Source organism: Gallus gallus, chromosome 1 (assembly GCF_016699485.2).
Source record: "Gallus gallus isolate bGalGal1 chromosome 1, bGalGal1.mat.broiler.GRCg7b, whole genome shotgun sequence".
In the NCBI taxonomy this organism is placed as follows: domain Eukaryota; kingdom Metazoa; phylum Chordata; class Aves; order Galliformes; family Phasianidae; genus Gallus; species Gallus gallus.
This window is the reverse complement of record NC_052532.1, coordinates 27,416,149-27,433,171: the sequence shown is the minus strand read 5'-3', so window position 1 is coordinate 27,433,171 and position 17,023 is coordinate 27,416,149. Positions and strand designations below refer to the sequence as shown.

Genomic DNA, 17,023 nt, shown 5'->3' with positions numbered 1-17,023 from the left:
CATAGTTTTCCCTCTGAAAAACTCTACCCTTAATTATACTGCATTAAGTAAAATCAGCATGAACGGTTTTAAATGAGAGTGGGAGCGGAAATGGAGAGCAGGCTGAGAGCTGCTGAGACAGAAATGAGGAAATTAAAATGAGGCGTGAATGGCTGAATGTATTGAAATGGCAAGTAGGAAGCTGGAGGAATTGGTAGGGGGCAAGTGGGGGACAAGCAAGCAGAAATATAATAGAGAATGTGGGTGAATATGAAAGACAAATGGCAGAAACAAAGAGCTATTTATTATAGGCAGGAATAATTAAGCTGTGTAATTACAAAAGCCTGCTGAGAATAAACTCCTGTACCGTTACCGAATGGACCCATACCCTGAGTGCAGCACTTCCAAGAGGATGGCAGCAGTTTCTCCCTCTTTTGTTTCAAGTTCACCCCTACCACCTCAGTCAGCAGCACATATGAGATATCATTGTTTTCTACACGAGTGCAAGCGTACAATGCCCGCTATCACAATGCTCTCGCAAACAAGCACAAGGCGGAGTGGCACTTACAATTTGTTCCCCATCAGCAGCATGGCACCAGCAGGCACAATATCAAATCATACTTGAAAGGTTTTCTTTACTAATGCTACTTGGAATTTCACTTATTTTTCCCCGCCTTGTGATTTAGAAAACGTAATACATTCCTTGCTAATCTGTTTTTTTTTTTTAAGTGCATGGCACGGCGTTACAGGGAAGCAGTGGGCGTCACTGTTAAGAGCAATTGGCATCTCGATTTGCCTCTATTTAGTAAGAATTTGGGACACTTTTATTACAGGTTGTTGGGTCACTGTGTTCTGAGCACATCTTGTTTGCTGAATCAATTTTTACTTCTAATTGTATAGAATGAACTGTGTTAAAATGTTCTTTAAGTTAGATCGGCACCTTCTATATCCATAATCTCTGAAGAACAGCTAGCTGCGCTTTTAGAGCTCCACTTCTAAACCTCCCACGGGAAAAATCTCTTCCAGACGCATGAAGTTAGAGCCAATAAAGGACTAAGGCATCAGATGCAGAATTGAGACACTTAAATCCAGAGTTATGGTCCAAATCCTGCTGCTCAGCTGTTGTGTAACCTTGTCGATAACTCCTCATTTCACCTGCAAATTCACTGTGCAAGCCTGCTTCCCTGCAAGTGTGGAACTACGGTTGCACGTACCTAAATCAAGGCCCTGAGCAGAGCAGCCTTTTTAGTTCCCACCAAATCTGATATGAATTGTCGGAGCATGATTTACACGTGCCCTAAAGGATCGAGGCTCTCACAAGGTGTAAACATGGCTATGTGCTTTAAAGCAGCAGCATTTAGTATGTAGGCATCGTGTCAGGAAAGTCTACTACAAGGCAGAAGAGCTTGATCCCAGTTTCCTTCTCACTGTTTGTTTCAGTCTCTGGAGCCCAGGAATTCCCAGGCTGATCCACGTATCCCAGGCTGAACATGCTGTCTGACCCCCCATACAAGAGGAAATTGTGACTGCTATTACTGAGGGGGTAAAGAAAATGTTGACTTACTCCTGAGTTTGTGCAGCTCCTACCACAGTGTGCTCAGTGCATATTCTAAAATTGCCTGCTAGAGCAAGCCTCTGAGGTTCTGACAACAAAGCCAACGCTTTCCAAAATCGAATCAGGTTGGCAAGCACTCGAACCACCCACTCTTGTAAAACTCATCCTGTGATACTTTGCAGGAGGCAAGTCTCAACTTTATAGCCTAAACTCACCCCCCTGAGGCACATAATGTGTTCTTTGGAATGAAGTTTTGAGCCCTTAGGGACCAATTTTGTAAAACATTCATTCTGAAAGTTAGCAAGTTTAGATGAGGATATCTGAGGTAATGATGGTTATACAGCTTATGCTAACTCGATGGGTTTTGGCCTCTTCTTGCTGTCTGCTCCCTTAGTATCTTTACATACATACATATACATATGTTGATGTATACATTATGGTAACATTATTCATGAAAATTGCTTGGGCGTTCATCTCCCTGACCAAGTGGTCCACCCAACACACCATGGTCCATCCATTTTCCATGAACTGAGTACTGTGGACAGTAAGCAAATTCCTTTGTGCTAATCCTGACCTCACGGAAGGGCAGCAACAGGCAAAGAAGGTGGTGGTACAGTTGGGAATTCGGCTCACTTTTCACTTTCTGGCTGCTGCTCCTGTCTCCATACTGAACTGCATTCTTTCATAAGCTCACCAGTAATCTGTGCTTTATGTAGTTTCCAAGGGCACATAAATCAGGCAAGCCTAATGTAGCCATCTATTGCTACGCCAGATTTCAGTTCCCATCACTCAGCTTTAAAGCCACTTAAGACATGACACAAGATTTTTCTTTCAGTACTAAGAAAAGAGTCTCTGATTTTCATTGCACACATTTTTAAACGTTTTCTAGAATAACTCATCTGGGGGCTTTAATCTTTACATTCCTGCACTGAAGCTGAATCTCACAACAAGTTCCCCAGGCACTAAAAATGGCAGAAGTTAGTGGTAGAAGTTAGGGAAATTAGTGGAAATGATCCTGAAGCTTTTCCAGCGTTTTCCAGCACATATGATATGCACATTTTTTCTTGCCTGGACAAATGAAGGCAGTATACTCGATGCCTTCAGATATTGCATTAAAATTAGTCATGACAGCACTCACTGGTCATTTCTAATTTGCTTTTATTTGTGTGTTCACCGTTTATGCTTACAGGGCTCATTTTCTCCCTCCACATGGTTACCTCAAGAACTAAACAGTTGTGAGGGCTGCTCTCTGACTCTGTGTCAGCAGATGACTATTAAATGAAAAATGAAATCGGCTGAGCAGACCGGAGACAGGTATGTAGCCACAGTTTCCTGCTCCCCAGAGAAACACATGAATGGAGTCACGCTGTGTTTGACGTTACAGTAAATTGCTGCTTATGTCAACTGAACAGAGCTCTACCCTGGGTGGGCAGCCTGTGAGAGAGAGTATTTGCATGTGCTGGGAAGCTGGAGGTGACAGAAGTGACAGATTGTGTACACTGCTCATACAGCAACCAACCATCAGGGCAGGACAAGACCAGCTGAGAAAGAACAAAGGCATCGTTGTGTTCTGGTGGTTTCAACATTCACCTGGATTTAATTTGGAAATCTGCATCCCTAACATCTAACTAACATTTAACGTAATTGAAATGTATTACAGATAAGATTAATAAATGCATACAAATACTAACGTGATTAGTTTTACATAATATTTAACATAAAATTTGGGAAGGGCCTACAGCTACACTGCAGGGAATAAGCTGTGGTACGTTCTCCACAGATGCAACTGCAATGTTGTGGTCTCCAACAGTGGCCAACCTGGCAACTACATCTACATCAGCCACGCAGTGTCTAAGTGCATTAGCCATTAGGCTGTGGGGTGGAGGAGAGGTTCATGTTCTGACAGTGTCTCCCTTTCTAGGAGGAAGGCCATGAAGTCTCTCTCTGTCAGGCTGAACACGACATGTGAGCCAAATGCTTGCCTACTGGGCATGCCTCAATTCAGGGTGATTGCAAATCTAGAAGATGTATGTTCCTGCAGTCTTGTAAGAATCAATAAAGAAGAGGATGTGAGCTGAGACCTTGTCTTTTTGAAGCTCATATTTGAAGATTTTGGATAACTGCATACCTCAGGTGTCAGTTGGATACCTATATCCCTTTAAGTGTATGGCATTTGATGTATTGCACATATTCACTTAAACTGAATATGTTCAGTTCGATCATTAGCTGTCTTTGGATTAGACATTATTCTGTATTAAATTACATTGCTTTAAATCCAAAGTAACTCCACTGAATGTATGTAAGTTGCCCTTACTTTATATCAGATCTGAGTAACTGACTTCAGTTTTGTAACAGCCATAGCACAAACTCTACCTCCTGAAATGGAGGTGTTTGACATTAAGAATTCATAATTTCACTTCTCCAGGTGCCCGAGACCTTAACAGTAGGAGTTAAGAACAGAGGAAAAAACAACCTCTGAAACATTAAATGTGAACACTGAAGCTCTTGGCATACAGCAAAATACTTGTTCATAATAAAAAATTATGCATCTAGGGTGACTTAGATACATTTGCAAACACTCAGCAAGTCAAAAGCCTGGAAAAAAAAAGACATGAAAGTAATATATCTTCTGCAAACACTGTACAGTTTTTCAAAGTATCGTGAATACTTTGTGCAGGTAGTATAATGATAGGAAACCTTCATTATATGTCTTGTTTCAAAAGCGAGGCAAGAATTTGTTCCCTGAACACCTCGAACATCCACTTGCTTTGTATCAGGTATAAAGCATATAAAGCACTCTGTCATACGATGCGCAGAGATTATAGCATGAACTAACATCAAATGTCAGATTAAAATTCCTGTGTTTTATGGAGCACACTGTAAATCATATGCACAAAGCCCCAGTGCACCTTTAGTGAGAAGACTGCTCAAGAGATAGGTAACAGGTCTGAGGCTCTGGAACTTGAGAGAGAGGTGAGTGAGGATGCAGTTGGAGGTCCACCTGTGAGGTTGTCTACAGTGAGGAGGTCGACTCCACATCTCAAGACTGCCTCCACCAATGACAGAGGGGTGATTGTTGTAGGTGACTCCCTTCTGAGAGGCTGTATATGTTGGCCCGACCCTACCTGCAGGGATGTGTGCTGCCTCCATGGGGCCCAGGTCAGGAGAATTTCTAGGAAATTTCCTAGTCTGATTTGGCCCTCTGATTATTATCCTGTATTGACAGTTCAGGCTAGCAGTGATGAAGTTGGTGAGAGAAGCTTGAACATTATCAAAAAGGACTTGAGGGGACTGGGGCAGTTAGTGGACAGAGTGAGCATACAGGTCATATTTTCCTCTATCCCTTCAGTGGTAGGGAAGGATACTGAGAATAGCAGGAAAACCCATCTCATAAACACATGGCTGAGAGGCTGGTGCAATCACAAGAATTCTTTTGACCATGGGGCAGTTTACTCAGCACCTGGCCTGATGGCTGTGGATGGGTTTCACCTGTCTGAAAGGGGGAAATGGATCCTATCCCAGGAGCTGGCAGGGCTCGTTGAGAGGGCTTTGAACTAGGTACAGGGATAGGTGCACAGTTGGGCTGGATGATCTTAGAGGTCTTTTCCAACCTCGGTGATTCTGTGACACAAGCTGTCTCCTCTACCAGGAAAAAATTGACCCTAGCAGTATGCCTGTGTGTATGCAGACAACATCTACATTAAAAAGAGATAACTCTAAAAATATTTTCTCTTTGTTTAGAGATCAGATCATAGGGGATTTGGGTGTTATTGGTTTAATGTGATCCGGGGTGTGCTTTTTCATTTCTTTTTATGTATTTTGGCTTGAAACCAGCATGGGAAGGTAAACAGTTCTCTGAATGTAGGGTCGAAGGGAGAACATTGTTCAGTATTTACTTTGCTCTTGCAAATTGAGAGTAAGTACACTGAAATCTGTGGAACAGCATCTGAATGACATTGAAATCCTGTATTTTTCAGAGTAGTGTATTGAAAACAAAAGTAATCATTTAGCTGGTTTAAAAGATGTTTTTCCAGTAATGCTTGTTACCCTCCATTGGTAATTGTTCGATCTAGAAAACACAGAAGACTTAGTACACCAGAGAAAAAACCAAAAATGAACCAACAGAAAAACAGCAGCAGATTGTAACATGTCATGTTACTATCATTTATTTCTGGCAGCTTAGATAGAGTTCAAATTATATTTTGCTTTTCTCCTAATTGCATGCTGTATATCAAAAAGGGTGCCGGTGTGTAGCATCCCGATTTCAAAACACATTACAGAAACAGAACGCAACTACACAGTAATTGCTGTTTTATATCTTCAATTCTCCGCCACATTGAGAGCATTTCAGGACTAATCTATTCAAGATGATTGCCTCTGAACCGTCTGATTGTAAATGGTTTAAAGAGCTTCCACCTTCACCCTGAGCGTGCACCAGATCATATAGACATCATTCATACTCCTATTAGATGCAGTGATCTCAGAGGAAGGAACGTAAAGAAACTGATGCAGGTTGCGGTTCGCCTGGAATGAAAATATTTCAGTGAACCAATCCTGAAGTTTAAATACTTTTGTTCCAATTGTACCAAAAATTCCAATTATGCAACAAAACGAGCAGTTATTCATAATTGCATAATGCATAATCTTACCAAAAAAAAAAAAAAAAGCCTTAAGAATAAAACACTAAACATAAAACAGTCCTTAGTCTTAAGAGAGATACAAGCATTGGGAGATTGTTTTTGCTTGAATAATGTCACGAGGTGATTAAAATAACAAGAAGCTATTCCTCCACACATCCTCCTAACACCTTCATCTCCACCACCACCCTCTGCTTCTTATTCCAAACACAGTTAGAAAAAGCAAAAATTAAAGAGCCCTCCAAGTCCCATCTCAGCACGTTTGTGCAAAAACAAATATCCTTTTTGAAGAACCCCAGATCTCTTTGACCTGAGTATTACCTGCAGCATTTTTCTGTGGGTGCTGAGCGTTCATACAGCAGAGTGTGAATCTGAATGACCCGATCACCAGGACACGTCTCCCCCTGTGGAGTCTGTTTTCAGTTATTCTGATTTGTTGGTATTTGGTCACTATTTTCTGGCTCTCTGTGCCAACATTTCCCACCAGACAGCATGCTTAGGGGTGGGAGCATGTCCATTGGCTTGCACTGAGCTGTTCTGTCCACACTGCAGGGAAGCATCGCTTACTCAACTGTGGAGTGACCCAGTAAGGGCACTCATTCTTCCCTCACCACTCTGGATCCTCCCTGCTCTCTGAGCAGGCAGCAAAACAGCCTCCTGCAGATGGCCCAAGGAGAGCCCCAGCAATTTGTCAGCTCCAAATAGGTCCTGGTGCACCATGAGCACTCACCCACCTTTCAGCGCTCCAGTTTTACAGTGGCTCTCACAGTGAGGATGGGAGAGAGGCAAAGCACGGTGGTCATACAGCACAGATAAGTCTATGCATGGTTCATTTATTGTTTCAATTCTGTCAACAATACATTCGTAGTATGGTTTAAACCAAGTCTCTTTTTCATTTTTGAAGGTAAACGCCTGTCCATTGCTGAGGTAGAAATCAGCCATGAAGTTGTGGTTTCCAGAGCAAGTTCAGGTTGATCGAGCTGCAGTATCTATTCGTTATGTATAATCAACATTTCTAAAAATAAAGCCATTACAGCCCCATATTCCACAATACACAAATCATCAGAGAAAGAATGAGCCAGCAAACCAGCCTGCTGTTAGTCAGCTCAGTAAACCTGCACAAAACAGCTTTCATTCTGTCAATAGCAACCACAGCGTTGGTTCCTTCACTCGGCCAACGAAAGCAACTCATTTCAGCAATTGCCATTTGCTAATTACCTTGAGTTATGTGGTCATAGCTGAGATGTTGGCAGCGCGTTCTGGAACAGGTTTATTAGTGATGATCAGTTACGAGCAGGTGGAGTGTCTGCCAGATGTCTTTTTTATTGTTACCTGACAGTCCATGTGAAGTCTTCAGTGAGGTAAGTGTGGCTGACAGCTGACCCTGCCATCTGCGTCACTGCTGCTGTTGCTACCCCGGGCACCTCAGGCCCGTTGCTGTTCTGGTCTCAGCGTGGGACGCACCCCCCTCGTGGGCAGCAGGGACTGATGGCGTGGCACCCTGCTGCACCTAGGCTTGGCCAGCACCATGCCAAGAGCTGTGCCTGTAAGATAGGCTGATAATGCCTTCAGCAGAAGCAGCACAGAGACAGAAAGGGCTCAATAAGAGAATTCACAAAATCTCCCAAGTTTCCCAAGTTCTCAAGCTAAATAAGCGTAGAGTTATTATTTCTTTTTCCAGACCATTATTATTTGCTTTTCCCAGACCATTTCCACAGGAACAATAATACCAAAGGAGCACAGTGACTTAGAATTTGTCATTCTAACCATTTCTGTGTTCTTTACGGCGCTGCAGCTCCCTGCAGTTTATCATTCACACACCATGGCAGAAGCACATGCACAAAGCACACTTTGCCCAGCAGAACGGAGCTCACCCATTGTTTTGCCCTTGCACATGGGGAGCGCGTGCAGGCAGGTGGGGGGCTCCTGCAGGTACCCACAGCTGTGCCCCCCATGCCACCTGGGAAGCTGCTTCACCCCAGGGGCGGTCATAGCACGTGCCAGAGGTACTTGGTGCCATTCATAACCAGTCTGCTCTCTGCAACCCTATCAGCTCTCTTCTCTTTGTAACATATACTCAAACAAGGAACAAACTCACAATTTAGGGCTGCTTGTTACCCCTTGAAGGCTTGGGATCAAGGGCCAGCCAGAGAACGCAGCCACCACAGCTGAAAGACAACAGCACCATTTTTGTTCTTCTTTATTCTGTCCTTCCCTTTCTCTGCAAAGAATTGAGGAGCAAAAAAGGAAAAAAAAAAAAAAAAAACTAACCCAAAACAACAAAAACCCCATCCTCTGCAGATACAGCAGAACAACAACATCATTCAAAGCTACACAGAGAAAACAACCCCCAAGCATTATTTCACGCAGAGGAGAAAAAAAAAACATTAAAGTATATGGTAAAAGCCCAGCACTCCTCAGTAAGCAGCAGCGTTCCAGAAGTGAAAAATAGATCTTTGTGACCTGAAAAACACTTTTCTCCTTTTCTCCCTGCCTGCTCCCCTACAGGCCCTGTCTGCTTATCACTATGCAGCTCAGGTTTCACAGCTACAAAATCTCACCGCGCTGTAGCTTTAGGGCTATTGACGGATGCGCCTCAGCTCCGAGGCAGGGCTTGGAGGGGGGCTGCCGATGCGCCAACGCTTTCTTTGGCAGCACAAAAAGCCTCTGCCCAGCGTGCGCAATCTTCCTTTGCTATCCTTAATGGCCTGGGAAGAGCGCAGCACGGTGATATTTGTTGCTCCATCTCCTAATTCACTATCTGAAAAGAAATAGCTGAGTTTATTGATGTGTTTTGTTCACTGTGAAGTGTATTGCAGTCAGCGTTAGACTTACGCTTTCTTCAGGTGAGAGCACAATTCAGTCCGTACCAGCTGCTGTCACCCAGCTCCTCCTGGACTCAGGCTAATTTCTAACAGCACTGATATGAGCCTTTGCGTGCATCTTAGGGCGTGCTGTATCACATCCTTGCTGCAGCACCATATTTAAAGGCCAGCTGAACGTCTCAGCATCAGCACAGTGGCCAAGCTGCTCAGAAAGGAACAGGCAGCCAACACGCTTCCTGCACCAGATGGCAGAAATGGGACCAGCACTGAGTTTGGTGTCTGCAGCTGGCCCTACAGCACTCTCTGCTTTGGCACTGCCTAAGCACATTCAATGGATTAGGACAAACCATTCGGCAGCACACACCCACTGGGCGCTGCTGGCCCAGAGACAATGGTCCCAAGTCAGCCAAGGTTTGAAGGGTATACATTCAGCATTTCCCTGTTCCCTGTACTAAAGGAGCGTGTTGTTCCTTGTCTCATGCTCAGCAACCCTCTTTAGAAACAGTAGTTGCGTATCTACCTAGAATATTTTTTTCTGTGAATTGAAGAGGAACGGGAAATGAAGCAAGGGATTCCCACATGATGAAGGGCACCTGGGGCTGAATTTCATTCCTGGGCAAGGCTTGGTTCCTGCAGGACATTGCCTACACCACCCCTCCTGAGTTTATTAAGTTGTTTAGTCCCTGTCCTTGAGCTGTCACCAAGTTGGTGACCGCAGACTCCCAGTGGTGCTCCCCAGGCACTGCCCCACCACTGTTCTGTTCTGAGGGCGCGGGCATTCCCCGAGGAGCAGACAGGTGCCTGTGCTGGAACATTGCTCGCGGCAGAGGTGAAAGCAGCTCCTTGATGATGGCTTTTCTTTTGGAAAGCAAGAGGAAACACTTCAAGGGAGGTCAGTGAGGCCAGGGATAAACAGCAGCAATAGCAGTCTCGCACAAATAGGCAAGAATGCAATGCAGAGAATCCCTCCGCAAAGTCATTTCAAAACAAATGCAAGAAATTGAAATACAGTAGTGGATGTAGTACCGATAGTAAATGACTGATGTAAAACATTTAAATATACAACAGGAATCCCAGCAGCTTATGAGCTATCAGAGCAGCTATTTCCGATGAAATTTGGACATCAATTTGCTCCCTAAAGTACTGTTTGTTGTCTTTGCTGTTCACACTCATCAGCTATGCACAGTGGAGTAAGAAAACAACCGTCTACAAAAACCAGGGAGCCATTTTAAAAAATTGCAGGGCTTTGGACGTAGAAGTTCTTCTCCCTTGTAACTCACTGCAGTGTTCTCTGTGCTCTGGCGTCTTTCCTCTGGTAAGCCATAGGATAACGGGAAAAAACAACCCGAGCCTTTGTAAAATAAAAAAAACATTTTGTCAGGACTTTCAGCCTCCCCTATGGCTCCCTACAGCTCAGCCAGCAGTTAAGCTGGTATGAAACCACGCCACAAGACCTGAAAGAAATAGATTTGATGCTTCAATGTCTATTTCTCTCACTATTATTCTTCCTGGGAGCGTGAAAACACATTACAAGCATACATTACAAGCACACTCAGTTCCTTACCGAACAATCCAATTAAAAACGTTCTTCCTTCAGCAGCTTTATCTTATGACTTAGGAAGAGTCTCTGCATCCTGATGCATGGAGCACACACAAGGTAAGCAGCTCTAAACCTTCCCTTTTCCTAAGGGTTGCAAATTTTTGCCGCTTCATCACAAGAGTTTTTAGTAATGTCATTCAAAGCAACTCATCACCAAAGAAGTCTACGTGAAACATGTCAAAAGCTGAATTAACTACAGGGAGAAGAGAAAGACATTAAATAAATACAGAAATGGCTTTCTCTTACACAGTTTGACGCAGAGCGGTTGAAGGTCAGGATCTGACGGGCTCCAGGCAGAGCACTCTTGCACTCTGGCCCAGCAGAAGGCTATGCCCTCCAGCAGGGGCCTATTGGGGCTCTGCTTTGGTTATGGGTACAAGCACAGTTACACTCAACACAAGATGCTTTTCACCATGTATACCCCAGGCGTTGACTCCTGCCTATAGGAATCTGCCCAGTCACTGGGCTTTTTGCAGACTGCCAACAATCTGTGAGTATGCAGACCAGCAAGCAGGACAGCACGGCACCACTGCCATATAAAGGGGATTTGCACATAATTACTGCCTATTCCACATGAGCAGGACTGTATCTGCGCCACCCCAACACCCTGATCATCACAAACTAACTTTAGCTTCTCTCAGGACACAGGCTACAGCTTGAGACCTTGGTAACTGAGTTCAACTAGGCACAGAAGTGTTAACCCATCAGAAGATGGGTCTGGACCGCACCACTGACAGGCCAGCCAGGTGTGGCTGCTGCTGCTTCTTGGATCACAGGGATACCAACAATTCAAATGCACGATCATCTCTGCTGTTACACATAAGCTGGCTAACATTCAGGCTATTGAGAAGAAGCAGCCATTTGTCTTCCTGGGTCTGCTTTTATGAGCTTCTAAATTACCCACCGTCATCCAGAAAGTGATCAAACTATATTTATGAGTAACGCATAAAATTCAAACGAGACCTTTATTTACATTAGGTTTTCAAGCTCTGGGTATTGCAACATACATAACAAAATTTCATACTACGTTTTTATAAGAAATCAGATTGAAAAACTGATCTACAGAATCAATTTGTCAAAACTGACTAAGCAGAAAATGCATCAGCTCAGTTTCAGAGTACTCTGTCAATTTTATACCATCTGCTATCACGCGGAGTATTCGCGACGTCATGGTTATAAAAACAGAGTGCTCATGCAGGTTAATTTACAGTGAACTCTCAGAGAGAATGTTACATTCCTCCTTGTTCAGAAGAGCAGGTCAATGCTCTCCGCATTGTCTCACAAAGCTATTAAGGATCCAAACGGGGAGAAAACCCGGTCTATTAGGAGATACTCAACAGAAATGAAACGAGATTTAGCAAGACAGAGTCAGAACTTAAACTCCTTGATAACACAATTGTAATCTCTCATTCTGTAGAAAACAAGGTGTACTGTAAAGATTAATCGAGTCATTTTATTCCAATATTAATATTATGCAGCAACCGACGTGAGTGTCTACGTAACGTGAAATGTGCTGCCAAGCTGACTTCCGTAATGCACGCAAGGGATAAATGCAACAACTCTGCTCACTGCCAGAAACAAAAAGTGGCTTCAGGAGCATATAACACTGATTGATACTGTGCTCAAGCGCTACCTAACAAAATCTATTAACCTACGGACGGGGAAAGAAAAAATAAAATAGCTTTTTTTTTAAAAAGCAGCTTTGTTATCTTACTTGTGACACCTTATTTAAACCCCAAGTATTACCTCTTTCTACCAGCATAAATACGGAGCCTTCTGCGCCTTTTATGATGTGGTTACAGACACAAAAATGTTATAGTTGAAAGCGAGAGCTAGTTCAAGGAATTTCAGACTTTGACATCAGCAAGATACAAAGCTAAAATTCATACGTTCCTTTTCAAGTTATGAATACTTTCACTAAAACATAAATATTTTAACATATATTAATTTTTCTGACATTCAAAATTGTAAAGTCAATATGGCAGAATTATTGTTAAAAGCAGATATTTACAAATATTCTTTTTTCCATACATAAAGTATTTGGCATAGTTATAACAATCTTACTGCATACACAACCGTTTGCTTCTTTTTCACATAATGGTACACTCCTTATTAAAATTTACCAATTATGTACAAAAATACTCAAACATTTATTATAGAAAACCTCTATAACCACCATCAACAGCTTATAACTGCTGAAGGCTTCAGAGAATATAAAAAGTGGTCACTTTCTTCCAGTTAAGCTATCAACAGATCAGACACAGCTAAAATCAATGTGAGCTTCCCAACAAAAGAGGGAGAATATCTTTAACAGCGTGATTTAAAATGCAGTTCATACATCTGTTCCCAAGCACGTGTTAAACGGTCAGTAAAAGAAAGTGGATACCAAAAATACATACAGAAGGTGCTTTTTTTCCCTACAGCTTGGCATGGCGTTAGCTTTCCAGATGCCAGTCACTAAGGTACGTCCTAAGGCCAAACACTATCCTACAGCAGATCACGGAGATGAACTCGACCTAAAAAGCGAACCCCAGCCTGATGCACTGCTATGTACACATCCAAAGAGCCATCTGGAATTTTTGCTAGGTTTTTACAAAACTGTTAACAAACTCCGAATTTGCTTTTGAATTACTTTTTTTTTTTCTTTTTAATAGATATCTAGTAATTCATATTCATACTGTGTTTAGTGTATTGCCCCGGCACAACTCAGTGCTGAATCCAGCAATCAAATTACATGAATGTGTTTTTTGTGCCCATGTAATACACTGCTGGTATTTTAGGATGAACTCTCAAAAGCAGCAGAGGACCTTTACTAGCAATTTAAAAAAACAAATAAACAAACAAACAAAAAAAAACCAAAAAAAAACAAAACAAAAAGACACCAACTGGAATAATAAAGGTCAGTTGCACCTCAAAAAGCCAAGGATGCACTGGGTACGGTAGTAGGCTAATGGCACCAGAAAGGTGCTCTACACTGAATGAAATGCGGGCATCTTTCCATCTTAAAAATAACAGCAACCAAGTGTTTGCTTCAAAAATTCCAAAGCACATTCTTGCTCAGCTCTCTGCAGTATAACTTGCATCATATCCATTCTTCCACAGACGTTTGAAATAACCAACCCATCCACTGCATGGGAGAAACGACTTTCCGTCTACTTGCAGAAACACCCGAGCCTACAGACTGCTTGCTTAGAGCATGTGCTGCTATTTCTAGCAGTAAAGACCCAGTCAGTATGTTTCTTGTCAGGAGTGTCTATCTGGCTCACATGAGAATTGCAGGGGCTTAGGTTTAAATTTTTAAATAAAAATAAAGTACAGAGGAAAGCATTTATCAGTATTCACCACTCATTCATGCTTCCTATAATATCTGGCAACCTAAATTAGTAATTTCATTTTAAAATGTGCAACGTAACATCAATAAGCATTTAAAAGTTACTGAAAGGGAAAGGCGGGCAAAATATTAAAGTGCCTAACTAAACGCATTTTACCATTTTTAAAAAATATTATTCCTTAAATGGTAAAGAACTCCTTGTGATCAGATCCCGAAGGGCTCCTCATAGCTGGGACACCTTGCGCGGCAATGGCCTGGGCCTTGGGGCCGGCTCAGTCCTCCTGCTGCTGCTCTCCGCGTTGCTGGGCCGGCCCAGCTGCGGCTTGGGCGGCAGGGCAGGGGGGTCGGTGGGCGGGATGGAGAGGCTGTGAGGTAGAGGGATGGGGCGCTTCAAAGTCCGCTCATACACGCTGTAAGGCGGCGGGGTTTTGCTTTCCTTCCTCACGGGCTCCTCTGGAACGCTGTAGCTCGGGACCGTCGCCGGCGGTTCGCTGCCTTGACTTTCAAAGCCCGACGTCTCCGAGGTGCTGCATCGGCTGAGCGAAGAGATGCCGCTGCTGTAGCTCCCCGACAGCACCGGGGAGTTGGATATGAGCCCCGAGGAATGGTACTCCACCGGAGACGGCGTGAATGACTGCACAGACCCCTGCTCAAAAGAAAGGGCGTGAGAAGAAATTAGAGGCACTGAACTCGGGAGGGCACTCCGGTGCTTGAACTGGAAACACACAGAGGCACTTGCACAGGTTCTGAAGCTTGGTAAATGCAGCGTTGCATCTCGGTTTTAATTAAGATTCAGTAAGAAACCAATAAAAACTCATTTCGGGAGTGCCCAAGTATACCCTGAACAGTGCTCATGCCGGTAATTCATTTAAGTGGAAGCAAAACTGTATTTAATTGTTATTTTACTATCCGGAAAAATCTGGAAGCCTTTAAAATGAGCTCTCAGCTTTCCCAGTTCTTTTAAGTGAAATCCATACCCACGCATGGCGTCTGCCTAGTGATGTCCTGCCCTCTAATGCCAAAACACAGGACTTGCATCACCTTCCATGCTGATGCTGCAATCTCTCCTTCAACATTCATTTTCCAAAGCTTTTCTCACAACTTCAGTGCACGGTCATGCAACAGAAACACATTTACACTGTGAGGTTTGAACTGCGGCCCAACCCCACCTCCCAGGTGATTTTTGGATGCACTGTGCCACTGTGCATGACACAAAACACCGTCACAGCCCCAGGGACGAGGGCCCAAAGGAAGGTGTAGACAGGAAGGTCTGTGGGAAGGTGAGGGCCAGGGAGCTGAGGGCTCAGCACCAGCACTGACAAAAAGCGGAGGGCAGGGACAGTAAAGCCACCACGGAGAAGTCCTATTCTAGTGGAGCAAGTTCAGCTACTGCTCTAACAGGTCAGAATGCACCTTACAAGTGGGAAAGTTTGGCAACTTACCTAATTGTGACTAGAGCAATCAGACAACCTAGACTTAACAGTCTCAAGCACAGGCTGAAAAATGGATGGAGAAATCATATCAAAGACAAATTTCTGACTCCAATTCTTATTAGACTGCTTGGCACCTAGCTGCTCAGCTTCAGATGAAATTGTGAGCTGTGCAACAAGGGTAGGGAGGGATGGCAGAGGAGCAAAAATGTATAGAGCTGGCTGCACTGACTTCATTCCACTGAGATAATCTCAGTTACTACGTCTGGATTCACAGCACACTGAAACCAATGGAAAGATCCTCATTTGCATCAGCGGGTTTTGTATTAGGACAGCAGCAGGTAACAGTTGGAACAAAGACTAAAAACTGAACCATGTGATCTAAGGAAAAGCGGAGCAAATTTTCCAACAACCTCAGTGCATGTTGAAGACATTTCACACATTGTGGAGATGCTGCGTATTAAGCACTTGCTTCAGATTCAAACCCTCTGTGTCTAAGGAAAGTGCAGCTGTACTCCTATTCCTACAAACATCCAGGGTCAAAGTTTTCAAGTAAATGATGTAATTGGTTCAGGTTCCAAGAGCACTAGACACTTGGATTAAGTGACTAGAGATAAAAATTAGGAGCTTGGCTTTTGACATTCAGAATGCAAATAAATACATGTAAATCCTGCCTGATTCAATTTAGCAGCTGAGCAGGAGCAAGCACTTCATTCTTGACAACACTGCAGACTCTGTGTATCATAGTGAATAACAGTCTAGACACCAAAGGAGTCTGGATATTCATGGCTGCCTGGAGGGAAATCCAGCAACTCTCAGAAGTTTCCTGGGCCAGCATTCCTTTCCTCTGAAGCATCAATCCAGAGTTTGGCTGTAAAATGCTTAAATTCCACCTGGGCCTTTAGAAGGAAAGGTTAGGACAAGTTTTAAACACCTCTCGGAACCATCAGTAATGAGTCAATTCAAGAACACAGGCAGAGTTGGTCACCTTTTGTGCAATATCCTAATGCTCTGAAGAGATTCCTAGTAAGCAGTTGATCAGAAACTTGGCATCAGTGCTCACTTCAGCAGGTGTACCATGGTAACGGGACTACAGGGCACTTGATAGCAAGCACAATTACTCTCTGTTGAAACTGAGCCACTTTACAGCCACAAGTGGAAAACTAACAGGTTCATGGGGCAATACAGAAGAAAATGACTGCAGAATTATGACTAAGGGGAAAGGAGGTGTTTTTGGGGTGTCACTTCCCTCCTCCTCAGGAGATGTGCACATCTGTGGCATTTACTATGCATTGAATACCTGATGGATCACTTCAGCAGGAATGCCCTCTAACTTCGGTGCCTGAAGCACCAATCCTGCTCCTTTTGATTTGCTCTCCTTCTAGGTTGTTGACCCCTGTATTTCCAACTGCACAACTACCTCAGCTTGCATGCGTTGGCAGAAATTATCCCTGAGACTAATAAGCTGTCTGTCAATAGCAAGGTTTTCCTGGAGTATGCAGGCTGTGCACTGATGCCATGCAGTGCTGCTGGAGACAAAGACTTCCTGGTCAAGTTTTCTAACCAATAAGCTGTTGCACAACAAATGGGTACCAATATCTTCAAATACATCGAAACAGAAATGAAACCTGCTAAGAGGATCCCCTCTTTCTACAGGTGCCTAACT

General features: G+C 43.5%; 1 protein-coding gene across 6 annotated transcripts in view; it reads right to left on the bottom strand.

Moving 5' to 3' along the window:
- Positions 1 to 11,542: 11,542 nt before the first annotated feature.
- Positions 11,543 to 17,023, bottom strand: part of DOCK4 (dedicator of cytokinesis 4) — a 246,908-nt gene continuing 241,427 nt past the window's right edge. For 4 of the 6 annotated variants that reach the window (XM_004937544.4, XM_004937546.5, XM_004937545.5 and 1 more), the window contains one exon: positions 11,543 to 14,573. In XM_004937544.4, coding sequence (XP_004937601.2) covers positions 14,151 to 14,573 — 423 coding nt within the window. In that variant the 3' untranslated portion in view covers positions 11,543 to 14,150. Of the gene's footprint in view, positions 15,424 to 17,023 lie in introns of all 6 variants that reach the window. The other 2 variants (XM_015282398.4, XM_040651775.2) reach the window with 2 other exon arrangements.